A 25,972-nucleotide genomic window follows, 5' to 3' on the forward strand; every position below is an offset into this window, starting at 1 on the left:
TAACACAACAACAGGCCAAGAAAGCCTTGAAATAATCAAAATAATCTGATTAGGTTCCTAATCAGCTGTTCTGAGTAATAGGTTTATAAATCCAGGGTAAATAAAGTCAGACCATCTGTAACGTTTGAACACCAGCACTGACAGAAGTGACAAACTGCCCGTGTCTGGTCTCACGAGAGTGAGGTTTGTTTTCAGGAAATGGGGAGGTTGCAGCAGTTGTAGTTTGAGACGTCTGGTTTGAAGAAACCACGTGATGCTTTTTACTTCCTCTGACAGTTAGGCCTCTCTGCGTCTCTTCTTTTGTGATCTGAGACATACAGAGATGGCGGGTACAAGGTGAGTTCATTTTAAATATGAAATCTCATTATTCTGTTGTCTCTGTGATTGGTTTGTTTTGGTGTGTGTCTGCAGGTCTCACCACTGCGTTACTGGGGTTCACATTAGTTTACTTTCTGTAGGCCTCCGCTCACTTCTGGCTGAAATTAAAAAAAAAATAGGCCAATAATAATAGGAATAACCCTAAATGAGCATAAAGATTTCATTTGCTTATTTTTTTAGACCAATCTCATCTGAAGTTATGGAAACATTGTAACAGTCTCTGATTCAGACTATGAGGTTATGATAGTAAGACTTCATGCATGACTGACGGTCCAGCTTCCGTTGTTTGGAGGGTTTCATTTTGTTTCCGGTTAATGAGGCTTCACTTCTCATCATGTCAGTTCTGAGACCTGATCATATTTTTAAGTGTGCTGTTTTTATGATGTGGTTTTATGTCACAGTCAGTTACTGAAACAGCTCAAACCCACAGAACTGCAGACACGAGGGATGATTCAAACATATGTCAACGTCATAAAAAACAAAACGATCGGAGAGTTTAATGTTTTTATTTGCATTTTCTAACACACTTACCAGACATTTCAACAATATATTTAAATGTAATATTGCACACTAAGAGTTCAGGAAGTACATACAAACCATCAGCTTCTTTCTATAGCCCCACATTCTCCAGCCCTACGCTCTTTTTTTAAATTATTTGAATAACCACATTTTAGGAGGAAGACCAAAGTGTTACGAGATGGTACTTTGACATTTTCATGATACCGCTCAACCTCTGATGTACACCAAACTTTTCATTAAAACTGTTGAAAAAAAGATGTGACTAGGGATTTCAAGAAATGCTGTTTTTTAATGTTGTTGATTGTTTTTCCATTGTATTCTCCAGGAAAAGTAAACTTCATCCTACTCTTTTCCAGCACACACATTGTGTGGACATAGAGATATACATGAAAACTTGATGTTTTTTAAGTTGTGCTTTTTCTTCTTTTCTCTTATTTCAGTTACATTTCCATGTTTGAAATAATAATCTCTCTCTCGCCCTCCCTCCCCCTTTGACTTTTGAGGGAACTGTTGTTGTGATTTGGCAGGATATAAATAAAAGACAATGGTTGTTTACACACCTGACACGTGGTAAAATTCTGTCACCAGAATCATGTGGCCTGGAAGTATCTGCATGACAGCGATAAGAACTACTTGAATTCTCCAGCTACTAAGAAAAAGAGCTTAAATGTTTCCCTTATTAACGTCTTTAGAAGAGGAAAAATGCTGTTCTATAAAATACACCATCCAGCCATTCATGTAAACCAGCAACAGAACTGTAAATGTCAAGTAACAGTGTGTTTTACATTCCATGCCAAAAGCTGCTGACACTGCCAGTTAAATACAACCGGATACACCCTTCTCTTGTTCTAAGTCCTGGTTAATTTTCCTACCCAGCTTTCCTTATATTGTTTCCCACTTAGATCGAGGAAAACTGGTTAGAAAAGGAGAGAAGAGGTACTATTCAAACATACCCTCAGTCTTTTCAGCTCTGGTTTCCTTGCAGCTGGCTAGCAGAAAGGCAGACATTGTGTAACTAAAGTGAAGCAAACAGGAAAAAGTCAAACTGTCCTCAGATCCTTTTGTGGATGGAACTTCTGAATGTTCAGTCACTCAGTTTAAATAAAACAGGAGGTGGAGGAGTGGATGAGAAGTCAGGGTGGATGTAAACAGGTGAATAGACGCAGACAGAACCATTTCAGTTAAGTTTAACTGATTCTAATATTACATATTTTATTAAATGTATTTTTATTTAATCATGGTTAATTTAACATTACGCATAATGGGTGTTCTACAAAGTATTTCCCAAAGTACACAAATGAAAAGAATGAACAGTCTATGTACGTTTTTACCTGAGAAAATGGTTACCCATACTGCCTGGGGAAACATAATATTCTTCATTATTTTAATGGGAAATAAAATGTAATATCATAATACATTTTCTCTAAAGTGGATTGTTTAAGAGCATAGAAATATAAATTCACAGACATCATAACTAACTGTAAAGCTATGAAATGAAAAAAATGATTGTTTTGTTTTTCCATGTGCAGAATCACGAACCTGCAGGGTACCGTGAAACCACCAGTGATTCAGGCTCCACAGCGCAGCACAGCGACACAGGGAGCCGTGCAGATGCGCAGTAAAAACTCTCCGAGCTCCGGAGACCGTCTGAGTCAGTCCAAGTCGATGGTGCTGCAGGAGACCGACCTTCCTCAGAAACCTGTACGTAAATCACAAAGAAGCACCAGCCTGCAGGAGACGCTTCTGTTTTAATGAACATGTCTTTTGCAGATCTCTCGACATCGCAGGAATCAGTCTCAGCACAATGTTGTGGTAGCAGGAGCTGCTACATTTGAACCTCTGGTAATTACAACCTATATAATCGTTACATTCCTCCTGTTTTCGAAAAGTTCCTTCACAGATTCGGTTTAATCTCCTCTCTCCACATCTGACTCCCCCCACATTCACTCTTCTGTAAGATGATCTTACTTTGTCATTTTGCTTTTTATTTGCGATCCACAACAACTGATCCCAGTGCAGATTGGTCATCATTTATGAAAACAAAAAAAATCTACTTCCCAATTAAATGAATGAATGTTTCAACGACAGCACAGTGGCGTACGAAACAGTGATTAGCACTGTTTCCTCACAGTAAGAAGGTCCTGGTTTGATTCAACCACCAGTCTCTCTGCGTTAGCCCTGTGACAGACTGGTGACATGTTCAGAGTGTAAGTATTTAAAATACTTACAGTGTAATTTGTGCATCCTTTCTTCTTCATCATCATCTTTATTTAGAAAGCAAGTGCTGCACATTGGAACTAAATAATAAAAATTCATAATATATAAATAAGATCCAAATAAAAGAAAGTGAAATAGTTAATTAATTAATAATTAATTTAATTTTAAGAAATACTAAGTCTCATTGAGGCCAAAAGCCAAAGAATAAAAATGGGTTTTAAGACATTGTGGTGGGGCGTGGTTCGTGTGGGGGAAGCTGACACACCTGAGCTCGATCTCAGGCATATTAAACGTGCCAGCCCAAATGGAAAAGATATACATTAATCTTATAAAGTTTGTATCTGTCTTGTGTGAAACTTGTATGAAAAGCACACAAGAGTGAAAACAGATAAGATCCCTTGAAAAATTATATAAATGAAACTTGTATGTTTTGAATACTTACTAAAACAATATATGAAAGTAATGAGAAAGTGGCCACTTTCATGAGTAAATCATGTAAGCCTTATATGATTCACTATATGAAGTAGGCCACATCTGATGCAAGTCTTTTATAAGTTTTTACTATTTCTTTTCCATATGGGAGGACCTGAGGAAGTGTTTGTTTGTTTGGTTGGGTGGGTGTTATGTGTGGGATGCAGCTGAAAAGCTGTGGCCGGGAGTTGTAGATGCAGCAACCAGGAATAAAAAGTGTGTAAAGAGTGAAAGTATGTGGTCGGGGCCGTCATTGCTGTCACAGACGTGTTTTAAAAGTGGACAGTGAAGGGCCCTCTCTAACATGCAAGGGCGAGTTATTCCATTATTTAGGAGCCATGATAGAAAAGGCCCCGCCCCCTGTGAGCTTCCTCCTGGATCTCAATACTTCCAGGAGCAGCTGGTCAGCTGACCTGAGAGACTGACAAGGTGTGCGGGGATGAAAAAGCTCAGAGAGGTAGTGAAAGAATTTAAAAACCAAACATGAGAATCTTAAAATGAACTCTAAAAGACACAGGCAGCCAATGCAGTGAGGCCAGGACAGGGGTTATATGCTCTCTTTTACGAGTTCCTGTTATGCAGTCATGCAGCGGCATGAACCAGCTGCAGACGTGAGAGCAACGACTGACTGACCTCCACATAAAGTGAGTTACAGTAGTTCAGACGGGATGAAATAAAAGCATGGATCACTGTTTTAAGGTGCTGCCTCGAAAGAAAAGATTTCACTCTTGCCAGTCGCCTTAAGTAATAAAACTGGACTTCACCACTGCTCTGATTTGGTTGTCCAATTTAAAACCACTGTCCAACTTAAAACCAAGGTCAGTAATGACAGGTTTAAAATAAACTTCCAGGGATCCAAAATCAACAGGAGGACTAACAGGCACCACTGGGTCCACACACCAACAATTCTGTTTTCTTGTACTTGAAATTTAAGTAGTTTAAAGCCAACCAAGCTTTAATGTCATCTAGACATGTCAAAACACGTTTTATGGAGATGCTATCCTTCTGCTTTAGTGGCAAATAGATCTGGCATTCATCAGCATGTGCAATGAAAAGAGATCCCATGCCTTCTTAGGAAGATGGCGCCAGCAGTATGCACGGCGACACGTCCGTCAACTCTGCTAGCTTTGCTTTGGCTTTCGCTAGCCTTATCCTTTTCTATTTGATCCCAAAATGCCCTCTCTCTGCGTGTGCACAATTGCCAGTTACTCTTAGAAATCAAAGCATCGTATGACCTGGCTCTTAAACAAACGGACACAGGAGATGATTATGGGCCTCCTCCACCACTTTTTGAGCCCTGTATTCCGGTTTATCTGTGCCAACACTCCTACACCACTTCCTGGAAGAAGCGCCCGAGGAAACGAGGAAAGCGGGCTTGTACACTCATCAAAGTCCGAGCTCTTCTCCGTGCTTCTCGTGGAACTACTGGACCAGCAGAGTGCATCTTTAGATGGATCCTGCCTGTTGTCCCTGGAGCTCCCACGACACTTGATCCCCCGCTCTCAGCTTTTTATTTCCCTAAGCGGCCTCGGACCCGTGGATGCGGTGTGGACCACAGAAATCTTCGCACAATTAACCGAGCTGGAACATCTGATGTTAGGATCTACACACTCCAAATGGCTTTACTAAATGTAAGATCATTAGCAAACAAGACGTTTGTATTAAACGACTTCCTAAAGTCACAACAGTTGGACTTTCTGTTTCTGACAGAAACATGGCTTCAACCCGGTGAGTCTGGAGCTTTTTCGGAACTGGTTCCTCCTAATTTCTCATTCTTCAGCCTCCCTCGGTCCTCTGGTAGGGGGGGAGGCTTAGCCACCGTGTTCAACGCTCGATTTCACGATTTCATCAAATATTACAGCACGACTCATTTTCTAGTTTTGAACTCCAACTGTTTGAGTTACACCTACACTCTGCTGCGCCTTTGCTGTGTGCCCTCATATACCGTCCTCCATCTTAAAAAGGATTTTATCAAAGAGTTTTCAGGTTTTATGGCTGGAATCGTTCTTAAATTTGACAGTTTTTTAATCCTTGGTGATTTTAACATCCATGTCTGCTGTGACTCTAAACTTTTGGTCAAGGACTTTTTAAATATTATTGACTCTTTTAACTTGACCCAGTGGGTTACCGGTCCCACGCATGAAAAAGGTCACACACTGGACTTGGTGCTCTCCCACGGGCTGGATGTGTGCATCATGGAAATATCCAAGTTGCGCATCTCCGATTATCTTCCTGTGTTGTTCACTGTAACACTGCGCTGCTCTTAATGCTCTAACAGGGCCCGCTTTGTCTGCTGCCTTTATGGATTCTGCAATAATGAACTCCAACTGTAAAAGTGTTGAGGACCTTTCGGACATTCTTCATTCTACCTGCACTGATATCTTGGACTCTATTGCTCCGCTCAGGATTGTGCGCACTAAGCATTTATCAGAGCCGTGGTTGAATGAACATACGCGCTCCCTCAGACGTGACTACAGACGCGCCAAAAGGAGATGGAAAAAGGACAGATTGCACGTTTCCCTACAGATTTTAAGGACTCGTCTTTCTGCTCACCAAGAAGCTGTAAAAACTGCAAAGACAAAGTTTGTCTCAAACTTAGTGTCAGTAAACAGTCACAGGCCTCAGGTACTTTTTAATGTCTTTAATCGCTTTCTTAGGTCACGTGATAATGCTGGAGTCATTTCTTCACCAAGTATGTGCGATGATTTTTTAGCATTTTTTAATGACAAGATTCTATCGATTAGGGCTCTTGTCTCGTCGTCTGCTGCTTTAGATCAGAGTCTTTCTCCTGTGTGCTCAGCTGTCTTAGAGCAGTTTGATCCCATCTCCCTTAATGACTTGACCGCGGTAGTTAGTAACTAGGGCTGGGTATCGTCACTGATTTCTAGAATTGATTCGATTCCAGTTCACAAGGTCCCGAATTGATTCGATCCACGATTCGATTAAAATCTGGGAAATTTTGCCTGAGACAGTCAGAAATATTATAATTCAGATCAGTACATTTACATATTTTTGTATCTATAAAAAGGAAGCTGACACTTTCGAGACTTTATCAAAGGTGTGAGCATCACAGCAGAGGCCTTTGTGTCAAAGTAAACATGGAGGTGGTTTTCCTGGCCTGGGATTTTATAAAAATATTCCACAGTACATCAAAAACGAAAGAAAACCATTAATCAACATATGAATGTTACCTCTGACACAGCTGAGCGTTTTGCATAATTTTAAAAAGTTTATATTTGTTTAGAAGCCTGTTGAACAGCAGAAATTAGGTTTTCTTTTCGGAAGTAAGTGAAAGGGAAAAAAAACAGCGGCCGACAGCCTGTGAACAATGGTAGACTTGTGCGTAACAAGCAAGCGAATAATGCAGAAAACAGATGTGTGAAGCGTAGTTTGGATCTTCTTTTGCTGCTGGTTTGGTCAATAATGTTAAGCTTTAGAATCACCGCAAAAAGGGTGTAAACACAAAGCGCGGACCCGCCGAAACATCAGAATCAGCAAGCTGTCGGCTTTCAGCCCCGAGCGTGTCCGTGCTGTCGGGTGAGAAAAGCGACATCTCACTGATTCTGATCCGTCGGCAGGTCCGAGCTTTGTGTTTACATCTTTGTGCAGAATCCGTGTTCCTGCTCTCATTTACTGTTTTAGCTGTTTGGTGGTTCTTGAAATTTTGTGAGGTTTAACCTGAGATTCTGGCGTTTCGGGCAAAATAAATTAATAAAAAAAAAAAAAAAATTCGATTCAGGATTTTAATGAATCGATATCATGTTATCCAAGCCTGAATTTATTTTAATCGATAAATCGATTATCAAAACCCACCCCTATTAGTAACCTAAGATCATCACACTGCCCCTCTGATTGTCTCCTTCCAAGCTTGCTTAAAAGCACTTTTAATACACTTTTAATGTTGGGCCTTTTATCCTGAGATTAATTAATACGTCCCTTGCTACAGGCTGCGTCCCATCATGCTTTAAACAAGCTGTAGTTCAGCCTCTTCTTAAAAAACAAAACCTGGACCCAACTGTTCTGTCCAACTACAGGCCTATCTCAAAGCTTCCTTTTCTATCTAAAGTCTTGGAGAAAGTGGTCTACCTACAGTTGCAGGCCCACCTTGATTTTAATATGATCTCTGAAAAATTTCAATCTGGTTTTAAATCACTACATAGCACTGAGACGGCACTTTTAAGGGTTTTTAACGATATTCTTTTAACTCTGGACTCTGGCAGCCCTGCTGCCCTTTTATTGTTGGACTTGTCAGCAGCTTTTGACACGGTCGACCATGACATCCTGTTATCAAGGCTAGAATTTTATGCTGGCCTAAAAGGATCTGCCCTCCAGTGGTTTTGGTCCTATTTGTCAGAAAGGTCTTTTCATGTCAATATGGGCCCCCACAACTCCAAAATAGCCCCTCTTAAATACGGTGTACCTCAAGGCTCTATTTTGGGTCCTGCCCTGTTCGCACTCTATTTGTTGCCATTGGGCTCCATCTTCTCGCGGTACAGCATTTCATTTCACTGTTTTGCTGATGATTTGCAGATTTATCTACCTTTAAAAGCAGGGTCAGACCATCCCCAGCTCTTATTACGCTGACGATTTCAAACAGTGGTCGTCATTAAATTTTTGAAAGCTAAATGAAAATAAAACTGAGGTTGTCATTTTTGGCAACTTTAATCATATCGACAGCACTCTGGGCCCCTTTCCTCGTATTGTAAAACACATGTAAAAAACCTCGGTGTCTACTTTGATGGTTCTTTTAAATTGAATAAGCAGGTGAGTGCAGTAGTTCAGTCCTGCTTTTTTCAGTTAAGACAGCTGGCCAAGGTAAAGCCATACCTCCCAGCTAACGTCTTTGAGCGTGTTATTCACTTGCAGATTAGACTACTGCAATTCATTGTATTATGGTCTAGATCAGGTCACCATCCATCATCTTCAGATGGTCCAAAATGCAGCTGCTCGCCTGCTAACTGGTACCAAACGGAGAGAGCATATAACCCCAGTTTTATCTTCTCTACACTGGCTTCCTGTCTCCTACAGGATCCAATTTAAACTTTTACTTTTTGTTTTTAAGTCACTTAATGCCCGAGCCCCTCCTTACCTGTCTGAGCTCCTCTCTGCCTATGCTCCAGGAAAAACCACGAGGTCTAGCTCAAAATTAATGCTGTCCATCCCACGGACTTATCTCAAATCCCGTGGTGATAGATCCTTCTCTGTGGCAGGTCCCAGACTTTGGAATAGTCTCCCCTTAAATATTAAATCTGCACAAACACTTGAGCAATTTAAATCATTACTAAAGACACATTTCTATGCCCTGGCTTTTAACACACTATGACCCAAGCATTTTGGTCTTATTTGAATTAGTTTTAGTTATTGTTTTTTATTGTTATTATTGTACTACATTGTTGCTTTTTAATGCCATTTTTATATTGTTAAGCACTTTGTGCAGCATCGGCTGTTTGAAATGTGCTATATAAATAAATTTGACCTTGACCTTCTAAGGATGGAGCCCAGCAGCAATAAATACAGTGAAAACAGCAGTGGCCCTAAAATTGAGCCCTGTGGGACGCTGCATGACAGAGGAGCAGAAGATGATTCAGAACTGAGAAGGCTGGCGGAGACAATTGGTTTAGGTCTTATTTGGCCAAGAGAACTAAGTGCAGAGCCACCAATATCCACTACATCATTTAATCAAGAATTAGACTATTGTGGTCTACGGTGTCAAAAACAGCAGCTAGGTCAAGCAAGACCAGAACAAATCACATACCAGAAGGATGTCATTAAAAACCCTTAATAATGCAGATTCTCTGCTATGAAGGGTTTTAAAACCTGATTGAAAAAACCTCAAGGATGCCATTATCATCTAGAAAATATTGAAGTTGACTAAAAACAGTTTTCTCTAAAACCTTGGAAAGTAAAGGCAGCTTGGAAATAGGCCTATAATTGGGACAGAGACAGAGGGGTCAGAGTCAGGAGCTGTGATCAGAGCCCTGGTGGTGACAAAAAAAAAAAAACACCCTCAGAAAATTATTGCAAATATCAGGAGAAATTTCCAAACAGACATTCAGTGGAGTATTAGGAACAGAGTCAGTGGTGTTAAATAACACACATGGGTTATGACTGTTGGAAGAAATGATATTTTCAAAATATTCCCTTTTTGTCTCTTTGACAGTGTTCTGGTAGCGATGTCAGCAGTCTTTGAAAATTTGAAATGATACATGCAGTTTATCCTTTCTCCACCTGGGTTCTGCTGGGTGACATTCCCTCTTAACAGCGTGAGCGCTGTCATTAAACCAAGGCGCAGGTTTACCCCGAGGCTGTCTGGGTTTTAATGGAGCCATGGAGTCCCACAGAGTCAGAGAAATTCCTCTTGCATCCAGATGGCTAGCCAAATCTGACATGCAGATTTGGCTAGCCATCTGGTTGGAACTACTGGTGAGGCCAGGAAAGTTCAAAGCTTTAGAAGTGGCTTGTTCTGATCCCCACAAGTGAGTCTGATTATCGGTGTCTACAGAGAGTTCACTGACATCTTGGTTTGGTTGACATATGGATTAAATATGCATGTCTGTTCATTCAGATTAGTTTTTCACAACTAAACATGGCTAACCTTTAGAGTCACTGTTTATTTTAAAATAGATTTGATGTAAAGTCCCATGTTCAGTTTGTCTTTCTGGGTTTCTGATGATTCCCCCCCCCCGCTCTCGACAGCATATGTATAAAACATCTGAACACTTCCTTAATTTCCCTTTTGTGTGCTTCCAGGTGGATTTGAAAGGGGAAATCATGAATATGGCTAAAATTTCAGACAGTGGTAAGAAGCAGAGGAAGAACTGGTCTTCAGTGTGGACTGTGCTCACCTCAGACCAGTTAACGTTTTATAAAGACAAACAGGAAACTGGACTGGTATAAAAATCTTTCATCACTACTGTCAGTGTATCTCTACTTATATTTGTCATGTCTAACTTGTGTGACCCATCACATTACTGTCTTTGCGCTTAGAAACCAGGAGGTAAGGCAGATGTGCTTCAGCTGTGTGGAGCAGTCATTGAGTGGAATACTGAGAAATCAAGCAGGAAAAATGTCTTCGAGGTGAACACTTGTCTGCTGCTGATGGCTTATTCTCTCTGGTTATTTAAAATAGATGGTACAGAAATGAACTGTTTTTTTCGGTTGTCTTTTTTACCTGTTCTAGATTAAAACAAGCACAGGAAGTGAGTATCTTGTCCAGACTGACAGTTACTCCACTGCCAGCAAATGGTACGACGCCATCAAAAAGACTGTCGACTCTTCAGTAAGAAGTCACCACCCTTTAAAATCATCATCACTATATTCCTTGTTCATTAATTATTTATAAATTATTTCTGTGCATTTTGTGAATTTCTTTTCAAAAAGACAAATTGATCACTTATTAATAAAACTAATCTTCCTGAGATTGCTTGTACCTCTTTTCTGCTCAGACTAAAGAAGGTTTTCCTCTGCGGAGATCAAACAGTACAGACTACCTGCCCAGACACAGCTCCCTACCTGGATATGGCTCTGCTTCTCCTGGTGTCAAACAACGTAACCCGATACACCGACGATCTATCAGTGAGTCTGAGGAATAATGATTTGTATTTATACAAAGCAGCAGTGAGCAGCTAAAGCCACAGAAACCATTAGTGTGTAAAACATGATTCACATCTAAATTATCATGACTGCTCCATAACTGCTGGAGGTGGAAAGCAGCTGTGCAACTCCTAAAAAAAGTTAAGGTAATAATGTCACGCGGGTGGAAACTGACTCAGGCGCAGACCAGCTGAACTAGAATTACAGTCACAAGTGTATTTACAAACACACCATGTGAAATTATAAACAGTGTATGGGGGCAGGGACTTTCATTGGTCCAAGGGAAAACGCGAAGCACACTCTGCTCGTTCGCTCCTCTCGCATTTGTCTTTAGCAATCTCACCTACTCCACGCCAGGGAAACAGATCCAGGGATAAGGATAAGGACAAGTCCAGGAGTCTATGCACTTGAGAACCGTGGTTAGAATAAACTGAGAAATCACACAAGAAACAGATTATCAGAGCTGTACTGACGAGAATAACTCAACAATCCAGCAAAGACACCTTCTGAGCCCTCAGCTTAAAAATCAGGCCAGGAGTCCACGTAATCAGGCAGATTCACAGCAGCTGCATGGGCCAAGGGCGGGAGCCCAGCTGAGCTCTGCCCAGGCAGACAGGTGAGAGAGAGACTCTCAAAACAAAATGTGGCCTGGAAACTAGGTCAACCAGGGAGACACAGAGACCATGACAAATACAGTCCTTGGACCAGTCAATATGGGGTTTATGTGTATTTAGCCATGGATAACCGAGAACGAAGGATACAAGCGTCATCAAACAGAAAGGAACTAATCTTTTCAACATGGTTGCAGGAAAAGGAGATCTGAATGGCCTGCAAGTGACGATGGGTATCATCACTTGCAGGCCAATATAAACCTGACACTAACACTGGAGTCTAGGTAGGGAGACGTCCTCAATCGTGCCCGCCAGCATTCCTACTGCTACTGACGGACAAGATCTTTCGGCCACGTGGGACAGGTGTCTGCATAGTGTCCTTATCTGCCACAATAAAAACACTGACCAGCCAGATGTAATTTCCTGCAGTCTGAGAGCGAAAGTCGGGCCTGGCCAAGCTGCGTGGTCTGCTCTTCCTCCTCTGCTGGCTCGTCTCTTCCTGGCCTTCGTTCCCAGGGGTCAGCCCCTCATGGATCTATCAGGACTGGAGACCTGTTTACCATATACCTGCATGTTGTCATCAATCCTAACAGTCATGGAAATCACAGCATCCTACTCACTGGAGTTGAATGCTACCGTGCAGTGACTTCTCTTCATAGTGAAAATACAACTTACAGCTCTATCTCTGTACAATGGTGCTCAGCTATCTCCACATGTTCCCGTAAATCTCCTGGGAGACTTTCACCTTGACGAGCTGGATTACTGACTGTGTTCCTCAATGATACAGTGTCAGCTACTGTGTTAAGTAGAGAGCCATTGACAAGGCTGATCAGCATCAGGATAGCATGATTAGTCAGGAGGGGTGGCCAACTCCAAGGCAGGAAACTCTTCAGGCCTGGTGTTGCACCAAAACACAAACACCACCACACACACACAAACATGCACAGACCAGGAGTAGAAAACACAAATCCAAATACAACACAGACATGGCAGGTCGACCGGTGAGGAATGGCAGACCATGACAGAAAAAGACTCTAAATGAATATCAATGGTACTAAAAGTAGCTGTAGATAATGTTACATCTGTGTGATGATTATGGGTCATTTTGTCTCTAATGGTTAAAATGTTATTTGTGAAGAAGTGGCTACAGTGCTGAAGAGAAACCTTCAGTTCTTATTTCTTATTTCTCCAGGCTAAATGATGATCCTCTAAATTTGTGACACACCATTTCCTCTCCAGCTTACGAGTTATCTGCTTTAGGCTACGTGTTTGAGAATTATACCACGGAGTCAGGTACTTCTGATTTGAGGCCTTAGTTTTCACAGGAGCTACAGTATCCAGAGTCATACGTAGTGAGGAGGTAAAATTATTAACAAGATAATTGACCTCTGTTGGAGGAGCGTTCAGATAGCTGCTCTGCTCTGTGTTGGTACAGGGCATTGAAGATGATAACAGTGGGTGGATTATATTCTTAAACTTAGTTACAGCGCTTTCAGAAAGACATCTACTGTGATAAAGTCTACTCTCCACTGCTGTGTAATCAATTATTGTAAATGTAAATGTTATCAGGAAATGATCAGACAGCAGAGGGTTTTCAGGAAACACTGTTAAATGTTCAGTTTCTATGCCATATGTTAAAACAAGATCTAGAGTGTGATTAAAGTGGTGGGTGGGTTCTTTTACATTTTAAGAGAAGCCAATTGAGTCTAATAACAGATTAAATGCCATGTTGAGGCTGTCATTTTTAGCATCTACATGGATGTTAAAATCACCCACAATAATTAATTTATCTGAGCTGAGCACTAAATCAGATAAAAAGTCTGAGAAATCAAACAGAAACTCTGTGTAAGGCCCAGGTGGACGATAGATGATAACAAGTAAGACTGGTTTCTGAGTTTTACAGCTGGGGTGGACGAGGCGAAGCATCAGGCTTTCAAATGAATTAAAAGTCTTTCTGGGTCTTTGGTTGATTAATAACCATGCCACCAGAATATGGGTGATGAGAGACATCATTTAAAGTTAACATTGAGAAACATTATTCTGAACATTATTCCACCATAGTTTTTTGCAGATTGGTGAACCTCTGCCTATTTTCACTTCTGAGAGCTCCTGTTGTGCCTAAACTGTACAAAGATTGGCTACAATCGTTTTGCATCCATTAAAACGCTGTTGTGATTGGATACAATTACCCTGATTAGCTGCAAATTGTTCCTGCAGCTGTTTCTTTTTAGTACCACTTACTTATCCAGCTTTTTGTTGCTCTGTCCCAAGAGCTGATGTTCAGCTGCCATCTAATTCAAAATGAGCGCATGTGTGTGTTTTCTGTTCTATTGTGAGTAAAATATGGGTTGATAAGATTTGAAAATAATTAATTTCTGTTTTTTTAATCCCTAACCCTTTTACATTCAATTCAACTTAATTCAATCCTGTTTTATTTACACAGCACCAAATCACAACACTTGTTTTACATAGTATCTCAAAGCTGTACCTCAACCTGTTTCTTCTGTAGACATGTTTGGCAGCTCAAAGCTGAAGCACAGCGCCTCAGATAGCGCAGACAAGAATGGAGTGAAAAACAGGCTGAAGAAATTCATCATCAGACGTCCATCCATGAAGACTCTACAGGAGAAAGGCCTGATAAAAGGTTTCTGCTTGTTTTGCTTCAGCCTTTTTTCTGAAGCCTTGTTTTCCAGTCGTGTTTTTATGCTTGCTTCCTTTCCTTTAGAAATGTCTTTTTTAAAAATTAAAACTTAACTAACAGTTTGGATAAATTTTGTTTCAACAGCATTGCTGGCAGACTAGAGAGGTTTAAGAAATAAAATAACATCATGTTTTTATATACAGTGTTACCTTTGCAGAAGCTTTACAGGTTCAGTTTTATAACCTAACCCTGGCCCTAACACAAGCTTAAAATGATTTTTGTGAGTCAACTGGCTTTCAAAATGTGCTTAATCTAATAATTAAGTTAACAAAAATTCTAATTGATCAAATTGTTATAACATCTGTCTCAGATCGAGTGTTTGGCTGCCATCTGTCGAGTCTCTGTGAGCGTGAAGGGACCACAGTACCAAAGTTTGTTCGGATCTGTGTGGACGCCGTTGAGAAACGAGGTACGTTTACTGATACTGAAACTCAGACATGACTGTGCAAGATATGGACACCCACTCTCCCACCCATTCCTTGACATCCTTGCCAGTCACAGGAGCACGTTCAGTGAGAGACTGAGATTACCCATAATGCACCAATGAACGACACAGGAAATCATTGCTGCCCGTGGCCATCTACAGTACACAGTACAATAGTTACACCCCTTTGCACATGCTTTACAGTAAAATAATAACTAACAAAGTTTTACAGGTCAGAGTAAAATGTCAATCATATATATTTCACCTCTGCAATATTCTGGATATTTACAACTGAGCTACTTGTATATATTAGAGTTATTTCTTGTATTTTGTAAACTTTGTAATATATTGTATTATTTAATTTAGTTCAGTCTGTTACCGTTATTGTGTGTGTGTAACTGTGACCACATGATTTCTTTTGGCATTATTCTGATTCTAAACACAGGTACAGTGGTATGAAAAAGTGTTTGCCCTCTTCTTGAGTTCCATCTGGAAATTAAGAAGACTCAGATTCATGCTGACCAATGCATGAGCCAGAGTCGAGTTTCTGCATCTCTATGAAAGTTAAAAAGTACTTCTGCATGGAATTGTTGTATAAAGAATGTGCTGCCATCTGTTTGTGACCTCAAACTGAAGCGCACTTGGGTTCTGCAGCAGAACACAGCAGCAAGTCCTCCTCCGAGTGGCTGAAGAAAAACAAAATGAAGAATTTGGAGTGGCCCAGTCAAAGTCCTGACCTGAACCCAGAGTTTATAAAGCCAGTTCATGCTCAAATAACCTCGGATGTGCTAAAATTCCTCCACAGAGCTGTAGAAGATTCATTGCTAGTTATCACAATTGCAGTTAGGCTGCTAACGGTGGACCAACCAGTTATTAGGTTTAGGGCACTGTGGTGGGGTGTGGTCTGTGGTGCTGCTGCAGGAGATCACGCCTTGCTGGTTGTGCGGACTGCTGTAATGCTGTTGTTGTTGGTGATGTGTGTGGCTGGCAGCTTTAGAGCTGCAGTCGTGTGTTTGTGACAACAACCGTGAGAATGCAAAATAAAGAGATGCTTATAAGCATAAAAATGTCGTCAGGTCTGCCATGGATCATTTACAGGGGCAATCAGTTTTCGTAGGTTTGGACTTTTCCCCTTGATAATAAACACCTTCATTGAGAAACTGCATTTTGTGTTTACTTGTGATATCTTTGTCTATTTAAAATTTTTTGATAATCCGAACCATTTAAGTGTGACAAACATATGAAAAATTCAGGAAGGGGGAAAACACTGTATGTTTAGTTTCTGTTTCCTGAAAGCTAAAGCTGTTTGAGTACAATCAACTAGCGACGAGTAGTACATATGGAGCTATTGAATGAGCTCAGACTTAAATTAAGGTTTTTAATAAAGTGTATCTCTTTGCAGGTCTGGAAGCTGATGGGATCTACAGAGTCAGTGGAAACCTGGCCACAATCCAGAAACTTCGCTTCCTCGTCGATGAAGGTCAACTAAACAGTAGCTTTTACAGTAGCTGTGAAGTAGTTAATTTCCCTTTCATTTATGAAAATGGGTTATAATTAATCAGCGTAAGTCTTACATTGCCCTGGCAAAGCTAGGGGATTAAAACAAAGAGTCAAACAATGCAGGTTACAAAATGAAACAGAATTTTATTAAAAAATTAAACCTCGATACACAGCTAAGCAACTAAGTCAGTCAACCAAACCCATCAAAAATAGTGCTTGTGGCATGACCTTACACCAATAATTTATATCAAAATGTATTAAATCCTCCTAAGTAGACTCCGAAGTTAAAAACCAATACATATAAAATGGTAAAACAATGTGCTCTGACCTCTTCTCATAAAATCCTGCTCAGTAATATTTCCATGGTTGTCCCACAGAGGAGGACCTGGACCTGGAACACAGTCAGTGGGAGGATGTCCACGTCGTCACCGGAGCCCTCAAAATGTTTTTCCGTGAACTGCCGGAGCCACTGTTTCCATTTAGGTTTTTCCAGCCTTTTGTGGAGGCCATCAGTGAGTAAAACCTGCCTTTGTTATAAATCTTCAGTTTGTGATGACTTTATAAAATGGTTCTTTTATTTCTGTAATCTCTGCTGCTCTTGGTCAGGTCACTTTAAGAATGAGACTTGTATTTAGACAGAATCTCCAGACTGCTTGAACAAGCCCCCCCCCCCCCGCCCAAGTTTAAAAGCGTTTAAACTTCAATTAGAAACCTAAAGGTTAAACTAATGCTGCTGTCATTTGTTTTAACAGAGATCAAAGAACCCAAACAAAAAGTTCAGGCTGTGAAGAAACTGATACAGCAGCTGCCCAAGCCCAACCATGACACCATGAAGCTTCTCTTCAGCCACCTGCACAAGTAATCCAACACACACCTGAACCTCACCTGTTAGGAGCATTTACAGTGTTCAGGTGGAATACTGTGGAATAAACCACTGCACATATTACTTTACAAACAAGTGATAATTCTTACATTCCTGTCCTTATATTTGGCTTGTATCTTATGTTTCTTGTATTTTGCACACCGCTGTTGCTTGTGAAGCTTGCACACAAGAATTTCACTCACATGTGCTGTGACAATAAAAGTGATTTGATTTGAAGTTCACACAATCAGAAAGGCACCATCAGAAAGGGTCGTATTTATAAACTCAGGATGGGTAGCACATAGTACACTGTTTGATGCTTTGTTAGCTAATTTAAAGGACATGTTAACGTTTGCATTTTCCTTTTGCAGAGTTCTGGCCTTTTCCAGGAAGAACCTGATGTCCACTCAGGGCATCGGAATCGTGTTCGGTCCAACGCTGATGTGGCCTGAACTGGACGCCGGAAACATGGCGGTCAACATGGTGTATCAGAATCAGATTGTGGAGTTCATTCTCACTGAAAGCCAAGAAATCTTCAACTTGGACAGAAAGTAAAAGGTGCTGAGCGGGACCAAATCAGCTGATGGACTCACGTTTACAGATATTAGAAGCCATGTCTGGTTTGGGCCGGGATGTAAAAACTGGAATTTTCAGAAGACATTTTGTCAGAGTTTATATTGTATTAGCACAAACAAATCTATAATTAAATGTTTTGACTGTTTTACCTCTGCCACAATCGGTTTTGTTTTCAAATACAAAAATATACAGTACTCCAATAAATAATTCTAATGATTTTCTGTATATTTGTAACGTACCACTGAATATTTAAAACATATCCTAGTGTCATTATAAAATTCAGCTGCATTATCACAAAATTAGCCTGCAGAGCAAACATGTTTTTATTTATAAAACAGAATCTTAGTAATGTTTTTTTTTTTATTTCAAATATAGCATTCACACTACTCAAGGCTTCACATGAACATCTCAAACAAACCCTGTCATATTATTGGTAAAATATTGCTGAAGATTATTTTAAAGTTATTGAATGTTGGTGAGTAAATAAGATGATTTGTATGATTAGTGTGTTTGTTTCTAGACAGTCTTGCAGTATAAATATTGACTAAAAAGAAACAATAGAGCCTGAAGTCAACATCATAAACATCCAACTTTAGTGAGAACTGACGCATTTAAAAAAATCTACAGCAGAAAACAGAAAACAAACTGGATTCAGACAATAATTTGTGTGTCAAAAGTTAAAATGAGTGAATATAACGGAAAATATGTTCATGTGTGAATAATTCAGCCCGGAAGGGGTAAATCTGTCAGCACAAAGAGTTTGATGTGTGTTTGTGAGTTTGACAATTAATCAATGAATTCTGCCCGGAGGTACTGAACCGAAGTTTTTAAAGGTTCTGTCTTGTGGTCTGAACACATCAGACTACAGCGACAAAAATTTATTTAATAAGAATAGAAAAAGAGGTGATTTTAAATTCCTGTAAACAGCATAAGTTTCCACTAGTTCATGTTTGTATGTTAAGATATTTTAACTGAACAGAAATTAAACGTTCTAAAAATTATTTGAGATTTTAAAGGTTGCACATCTTGTGAGAGACGAAGATACTGAAGGTACATCTCAAGTTTATTTGACTCGTTCCTATTGATAAATATATTTTAGAGAATTCGCTGATTAAAATTTACTAAGCTCAGCCGTCTGTTCCTTGCTATCTAAAATATAACAGGACACTGGAGTAAACTCTTGACTGTCTCACACTTCTGTTTAATCAGTTTTCTGTTTGACGTTTATTCAGCTGTGTGAAAACTGTAACTTTAATCTCAGCCAAACCGATTTACTCAGGAACAAATAAAATACTGAAAAAGCCAAACAATAACATTTTTAAGTTATCTGAGTGACTTATATATCATGTTTAACCTGAGTAGCCAAAGACCGCGGGGATGTGAAAACGATGTGCAGGGAGTTTGCTGTTGTCGCCCCGGTCAGCTATCGAGCTAGTGGGTCTCTGAAAACGTCAGAGCACTTTTACAAATATGCGATGTCTTGATAAACCGAGCAGATATTTGAAGTTTACACAGCTACTTTCTCACCTTATAACATGTTAAAAGTTTATTTTGTGACCCAGAAAGAATAATAAGAGTAATATTAAAAACTTAGTAGCGGCCGCCATTGTTGGAAACTGGAATTGGCTGGGCCGCGCTATGAATTCTGGGATATGGTAGGCCACGAAGGACACACCCGACCCATCCTTCAAATTTAGAGAAAAGGAGGACGCATTTGTCGGCTGCATTTGGAGGAGTCTACCAATTTGGACAGCCTTCGGCATGTCGGCCAACAAATGTGGCCTCAGGAGGATGTAGCCCATGAATTTGGATACCCCCAAAGTGTCACGGTAAAGTGGCAGTTCATGAGAGGCTGATTAAAAGTCTGTTTTATAAATGTTATTCTAGAATTTTTCCAGTGTTTTTTTAAGACTTGAATTTTATTAGATTTTTTTACAAGAAACAGAAAAAAAAAATAGAAGGGACATTCCACTCCTTAAGACAGTTAAAATAGCAAATGTGTTGAAGATGCGTACACCATCTCAACAAAAACAGAGTGCAAAATATAACATAAATAAATAACGATGCCAATAGTTCACATAAACCCGATTACAGCTGTTATAATTAATCACGAGCTTAACTACTTAAGCCAGATACATCACTGACCTGTATATGAAAAATAGTTGGCCCATTTATCAGTTTAATCATCCGATCTCAAATTTTTCCAGTGTTTAAATAAATGATTAAGTAAACACTATTCCTGATGTCAGATAAACACTCAATTTTTCACTTTATTTGACATGTTCAGAAACACGTGATGTTCGATGTCTTTACAACAACCTGTGAATCACTTCAGTATCACTTTGTTCTTACAGCACATTATGAACATAGTTATGATAAACACTTTCATTAGCAACACGTAAACATTACCAATACATCAATAAACACTTACAAACAGATGTGCTTTAGTTTGCTTTCAATACAATGTTGGAGATGTAAAGTGACCACAAACACTGCAGAAAACATGATGTTCTGATTGGCTGACATCATGTCACTAACTTCCTGTTCACAACATCTGCCATCAGCTGATCGTGTCACTTTGAAGCTGTCATTCATCAGCCTCGCCGCTCTGTAAACTTACTGCAGATTCACAACAACAACCACAACACAAACACACGCACAAACACACTGACACATGATCATTTCCAGCTGGATGACAAAAGTAACATACACATTTTTCACTTTAAGCTAATAAATAAACAGTAAAATAAACTCCTTAAATTACATTTCAGTAATAAACACATTAAAAACACACAATCAATATCTGCAATCCAACACTGTCGTCAGGAAAACAAGTTTTAAATTCATTTAAAAAAAAAAAAAAAGAAAGAAAAACTTTCGATCATGTTCCTGGAATTTCCTGAATTTTATTCCTCTAGCAGCATCTTTTAAAGCTGCAATCATATTTATGGTTTGAATGAAAGAGAAAGTTTGTGAGAGGATAGCTGTAATTTTTAAACTCATATAATCAAAAGTTGTAACACTTTGAAAATTTTATTTCAAAATGAAAAAAAAAATGTGAGAAACATTTGTTTCATTAAAAAAAAAAAAAGATTTGAGGTTTTTAATGCATCAACATAAACAAGGCTCTAGAGTGTGACATGCGACCTAACTTCTCAGTGGTGTGACTAAAAGAATCCTAGGTCGCACCGGTGCAACCAGTCATTCAAGTAAAGAAAACATCACACATTATGCCTGTATCGTGGTCTAAACCAATCAGAGATAGTGAGGGGCAGGAGCTCTCTGATTGGTCATGGTCCAGATGTAGGCCTATGTGTGTTTACATTTGAAGGTGCAGGCAGATAGACAGAGGTGAGCAGCCTAGACCCGATAGAAGTGGCTGTAGTTGTGGGTAATGAGAAAAGATGAAAAGAACGATTGATAACTGTTTTGTTAAGGCCTGATCCCTCTGAAATTCATAGCGAGTGCTCTGACACGGAGCCATCAACCTCTCAGGTTATGTCTAACACTGGTCCAGAGACGGCATCAGATAATGAGCCACATACGATGGACTCAGAGCCCACTGACAGTAAAAGCGTAAAGTGTATACGTTGGGAAGAGAGCGGCTTGACCAGTTTCCCTGGCTAAGATACAGTAAAGCTGACAACATGATGCACTGCATTTACTGCAGTGAGTGTGGAGAAACTGTGGCCGGCAATACTGCATTTGTGACTGCAGCTAATACGTTTCAAAAAGAAACGCTGAAAAAGCAGTGCATTCAGAAAACACATTTTATGCTGCGATAAATGCACTGGCTTCTCCCCACACCTTTCAGCGGCAGCAAACAGGTCGTCACAGGAGGCCGATGTGATGATTAAGTTTAACATTGCCTACGATATTCCCAAAGAAGATGTTCCGTTCACTAAGTTCAAGTCCAAAATAATTCTTCACAAGAAAAATGTCTTGAAGGTAAACCCCATGTACAGTAATGATGTCACGTGTGCCCAGGTTACAGGTGTCATCACAGACACATGGGAAAAAAGGGGGAAAAGGCCAGATTACAGGAGTTGACCATCTGAGGGCCATGTGACTGTAATGGAGGAGGGTCCATAAGATATAAAGCTGTTCAGATACTGAGATGTTCATTTTGAAGCCTGTCAGACACTTTGAGGTCTTTTTAATTTACATTTTCTTTTTATTGAATATATCTTGAGATGTTTTAAGTTTAAATTTCAGCTCAGTGAAGCACTTTAAACACATTTTTTCAGTAACTTGTCTTTCTTGTAGAAATGTGCTCCAAATAAAGAACTTTGTGTTGACAGGTGCTGGTGCACCTAAGGAAAAAACGTTAGGTGCACCAGGCAACTGTGGCAAAAAGTTAGTCTAGAGCCCTGACTGATTTTAGTATCATTGTTATGTGTGTTTTTATTTGTGTGACCCCTCCCACCAGAGAATGTGGGTGTGGGTTTTTCTCTCTCCTCCCTCCCAGGGTCCTGTGTGGGTATATCTTGACAGCCGAGTTGTTTGCTTGGATACCTGTTCCCAGACTGGACAACAAGCTGTGTGTTTCTGATGGTAACTTTTGAGTGTTCTCTGTGTGAAACTCCTGAGTCAAAAAGTTCATTAGTGAGTAAAGTGAGTGAACTTGTGTGTGTGGCGTTGTGAGACCTAATCAAGCTCTTTGTAAATAGTTATTAATAGTTTTGTCAATTAGACAACCTGGAGTATTCTTTCACTATATGTTAAACACGGCAGCAGCCTGATATGAATGAGAAGCCTTTTCTGTTGAAATCTGTTTTCTCTTGTTTGAGTAGGACCTTGGGTTAGAAATGTATCTGTTGTTTGACTTTCATATTGGGCAGGGAACATTAGGGACCTTTATTTTGGCGTGGCTCACTGCCGAAGTCAACAAACGGCTGCGTAGAGTTTAGACTGCTAAAAGTTTTTGTCCTTGGGTGGAGTTGGAATCAGGGAGCAGCATTTCCAGATTACCCCTAGGTTTGGAGAATAACACTTTTTAAAGATTATAATAAACTCTTTTTTAATTTAATTTCAAACGAGGAATTCTGCACCTCTGTGAAAAATCTGTTTACTTTAAATCTGAGAGTTGAATGCCATAAACATGATGAGTAAACACTGACAGGTTTACAGACTCAGATTCAGACTCAGGTTTAGCTCACAGCTAAAGGCAACCAGACGCAGCGACCAGGCAGAACTGATCCGAGAGCCTTTGCTGCATCCTTCCTCTCTTTCTCCACTGTGCTGTGTAATAAAGGCAACAGAGACCCAAAAATCTAAAAAAGGCATTTAGTTAAAAAAAAAAAAAAAAGATACTAACTTTTCTTAGCGGTAATTCTTTGAAGATATTTGATTGTTTGAGAATAAAGAACAAAAACAAAAATTCAGAAAACAGTCAGAGAGAGCACCTGCGTTAGGGTGGAATGTTTGTTAAGCTGGCAAGGCTGTTAAGGTGGATTGTTTAAGGTGGAATGGCTGTTAAGGCAGAACATTGTGGGGTGTGGTTCCAGTATAGGCAGAGTGGTGAAAACAGGAGAGTCCAAAGATCCACAGAAAAGGAAACTGATCCAGAGTCATCTGCTACCTGTGAAGAATGGGAGTGATTAAAAAAAATGACTCAGAAAGAAGTTAACAAACTGACTGATTAAACAGTTAATTCAGGGTTTCAACATTAAATATTAAACATACTCTGACCCGGGAGAAAGGGTTTGTTCCTATTCAGTTTTCTCAGACTTTTTATCAGTGTAGATAAAATAATCATAGCGAGTGACTTTAATATCCATGTAGATATGTGCTCTCTTTCCCAGCACCCTGGCATAGACTTTCCTGGGAGGGCAAAGATGGGAACCACCAAAACAGCTCTACAGCATCCAGAGCCTTCAGGAACTTAGGCCAAACTTCTTCCACCCCAGGAGTTCTGCAACCATGGAGTTGTTTAAGTGGCCTCACTCCCGGTGATGGACAATTCGCCCCCCCTTGTACACAGACTCTGCTTTTTCATACAGATGACATGTCAGTAGAATTAAAAAGGCTTTCAGCACAGCCTCTCCGAATTCCACCTAAACCCAGGTTTTTGCTTCAGCTACTGCCTGACCCATGATCCTCTTGGCCTGTCGTTACCTATCCCCACCAGTGAAGTGACATTCCATGTCCCAATTGCTAGTCTCGATAGCCTGGGATTAGTCCATCAGGGTTTTCTAAAAACCTTAAAAACATGATATCTAACCAGATACTTTAAATGGCGTTACCTTGGCCTCCAATAACACTGTGAGGAATCCAATTAATCTTGGATTGATGTGATGGCAGCGTGCTACTTCGGCTCCTAAAACAGGTGCATTATTTTGTTTTTTGTTTGCTTTTCTATTGATTCTGCCCCTGTATTACACAACATGTGTGTGAAAGATACAAAGACTCTCATACACCCGCTACGCTCTTCTGGAATATCAATGTGAGATTTAAAACTCTACCTGAAGATCCTCTAACAAAAGAATACAATACAACTTTATTTATAGAGCACATTTAAAAACCAATGGTATACCAAAGTGCTTCACATAACAGACAGAAAATAAGACAGAAATATTATAAATATTATAGGACCATAACAAAATACCAAGTATGCTAACAGGTCAGTGTTACTAATACACAGGAATGGCATAAAATGCATATCAAGTAAAACATGTTAAAAGCACAAAACCACAAAAGATACGTATAAAAGGTAAAATAGAGTAAGTCTAGGGATCAGATACAGGCATTAACAAGCAGGAAAGGCAAGGTTAAATAAATAGGTTTTTAACCGTGATTTAAATGATTGGATAGAGTCAGACGCGCAGATAACAATAGGAAGGTTATTCCATAAATGTGGTGCAGCCAAGGCAAACACACGGTCTGTGTTGTTGATAATTTTAAAAGTAAGCGGCAGTATTTTAAATTGGATGCGGTATTTAATGGGTAGCCAGTGCAGCTCAGCTAGAACAGGGGTAATAGATTCAAACCTCCCAGTTCCACAAGGTCACAAAGGCGTGAACAAGCTTTTCCAGGTCCTTATGCAGAACATAATGCCTAGCCTTAGAAATTACACGCAGTTGGTAGAAACTAGATCTAACTACAGCGGACACTTGTTTATTAATTGCTAACAGTGTCAGAGAGGGAGCTGGCAAGGGAGCCAAAGGCATCGTGAAATTGTCCGCGAGGAATATTACTATCAAATACAACGATTTCAGTTTTATTATCATTTAAGATATGTCACGGTCCTGGGTCTGTGACCCAGTGTTTTCTGTTCTGTATTGTTAATCTTTGATTTCTTGATGTATCTTTGTTAATTCTTACGTTTTGGTTCTGTGTATCCCCTCTATTGTAGTCAGGTCTGTGTTAAGCCCGCGTCCCTGAGTCTGTGTCTTTGCGTGTGTGAGTTTCCTGTTTTACTTTGAAGGTCTTTGTCTCATGTGAGTGTGTTCAATTTACGTCTCCCCTGTCTCATCAGCTCTGATTTTTCCCATGTGTGTTCCTCTCCTGACTCCCATCCCTTGATTACTGCTGTGTGTATTTAAGCCCTGTGTGTTATCCTGCCTGTTGCCGGTTCGTCTGTGTTATCTCCCTACGTCATCCTATGTTTTTCTCTCCATGTCTCCATGCATCTGGCTTCAGAGCCTTGACAAGATAAGAGTTTCCTAAGAGCCACTCTTTGACCTGACACATGCACTCTTGAAAGCAGTGCAGAGACAGTATGCAGGGCGACCGTGGCTCAGGGGGTTGGGAAGCGCATCTGTAACCGGAAGGTTGCCGGTTCGATCCCCGGGCTCTCTGTCCTGGTCGTTGTGTTCTTGGGCAAGACACTTTACCCTACCGCCTACTGGTGATGGCCAGAGGGGCCGATGGCGCGATATGGCAGCCTCGCTTCTGTCAGTCTGCCCCAGGGCAGCTGTGGCTACAACTGTAGCTTGCCTCCACCAGTGTGTGAATGCGAGAGTGAATGAATACTGGCATTGTAAAGTGCTTTGGGTGCCTTGAAAAGCGCTATATAAATCCAATCCATTATTATTATTATGCTCAAGCCTCGCTAACAACATGCTGTGATCGACCATGTCAAAAGCCGAGGATAAATCCAATAGAACTACCCATATGGA

At 40.2% G+C, this 25,972-nt stretch overlaps 2 protein-coding genes across 2 annotated transcripts in view; one reads left to right on the forward strand and one right to left on the reverse strand.

Moving 5' to 3' along the window:
• Positions 1-244: 244 nt before the first annotated feature.
• On the forward strand, positions 245-17,997 carry arhgap15 (Rho GTPase activating protein 15). Its single transcript, XM_084908881.1, has 13 exons — positions 245-336; positions 2,427-2,598; positions 2,668-2,739; positions 10,336-10,476; positions 10,573-10,662; positions 10,766-10,864; positions 11,031-11,160; positions 14,299-14,433; positions 14,801-14,899; positions 16,317-16,394; positions 16,792-16,926; positions 17,167-17,272; positions 17,648-17,997. The coding sequence occupies exons 1-13, from the start codon at positions 323-325 to the stop codon at positions 17,829-17,831; spliced, it is 1,455 nt and encodes a 484-aa protein (XP_084765007.1). The 5' UTR covers positions 245-322; the 3' UTR covers positions 17,832-17,997.
• A 2,100-nt stretch (positions 17,998-20,097) lies between these two features.
• LOC146370116 (kinesin heavy chain-like) overlaps positions 20,098-25,972 on the reverse strand; it is a 53,351-nt gene continuing 47,476 nt past the window's right edge. Inside the window, exon 26 of the mRNA XM_084908880.1 lies at positions 20,098-23,433. The gene's annotated coding sequence lies outside the window, so the exon portion shown is untranslated. The remainder of the gene's footprint in view (positions 23,434-25,972) is intronic.

This window comes from Perissodus microlepis, chromosome 16 (assembly GCF_051167445.1).
Source record: "Perissodus microlepis isolate ML-2025 ecotype Zambia chromosome 16, ASM5116744v1, whole genome shotgun sequence".
Taxonomy (NCBI): Eukaryota; Metazoa; Chordata; class Actinopteri; order Cichliformes; family Cichlidae; genus Perissodus; species Perissodus microlepis.

Coding starts and splice junctions, on each gene's coding strand:
- arhgap15 (XM_084908881.1), top strand. Junction 2,740..10,335: donor CTGCTACATTTGAACCTCTG/GTAATTACAACC, acceptor GTGTGCTTCCAG/GTGGATTTGAAAGGGGAAAT. Junction 14,900..16,316: donor GGACGCCGTTGAGAAACGAG/GTACGTTTACTG, acceptor ATCTCTTTGCAG/GTCTGGAAGCTGATGGGATC.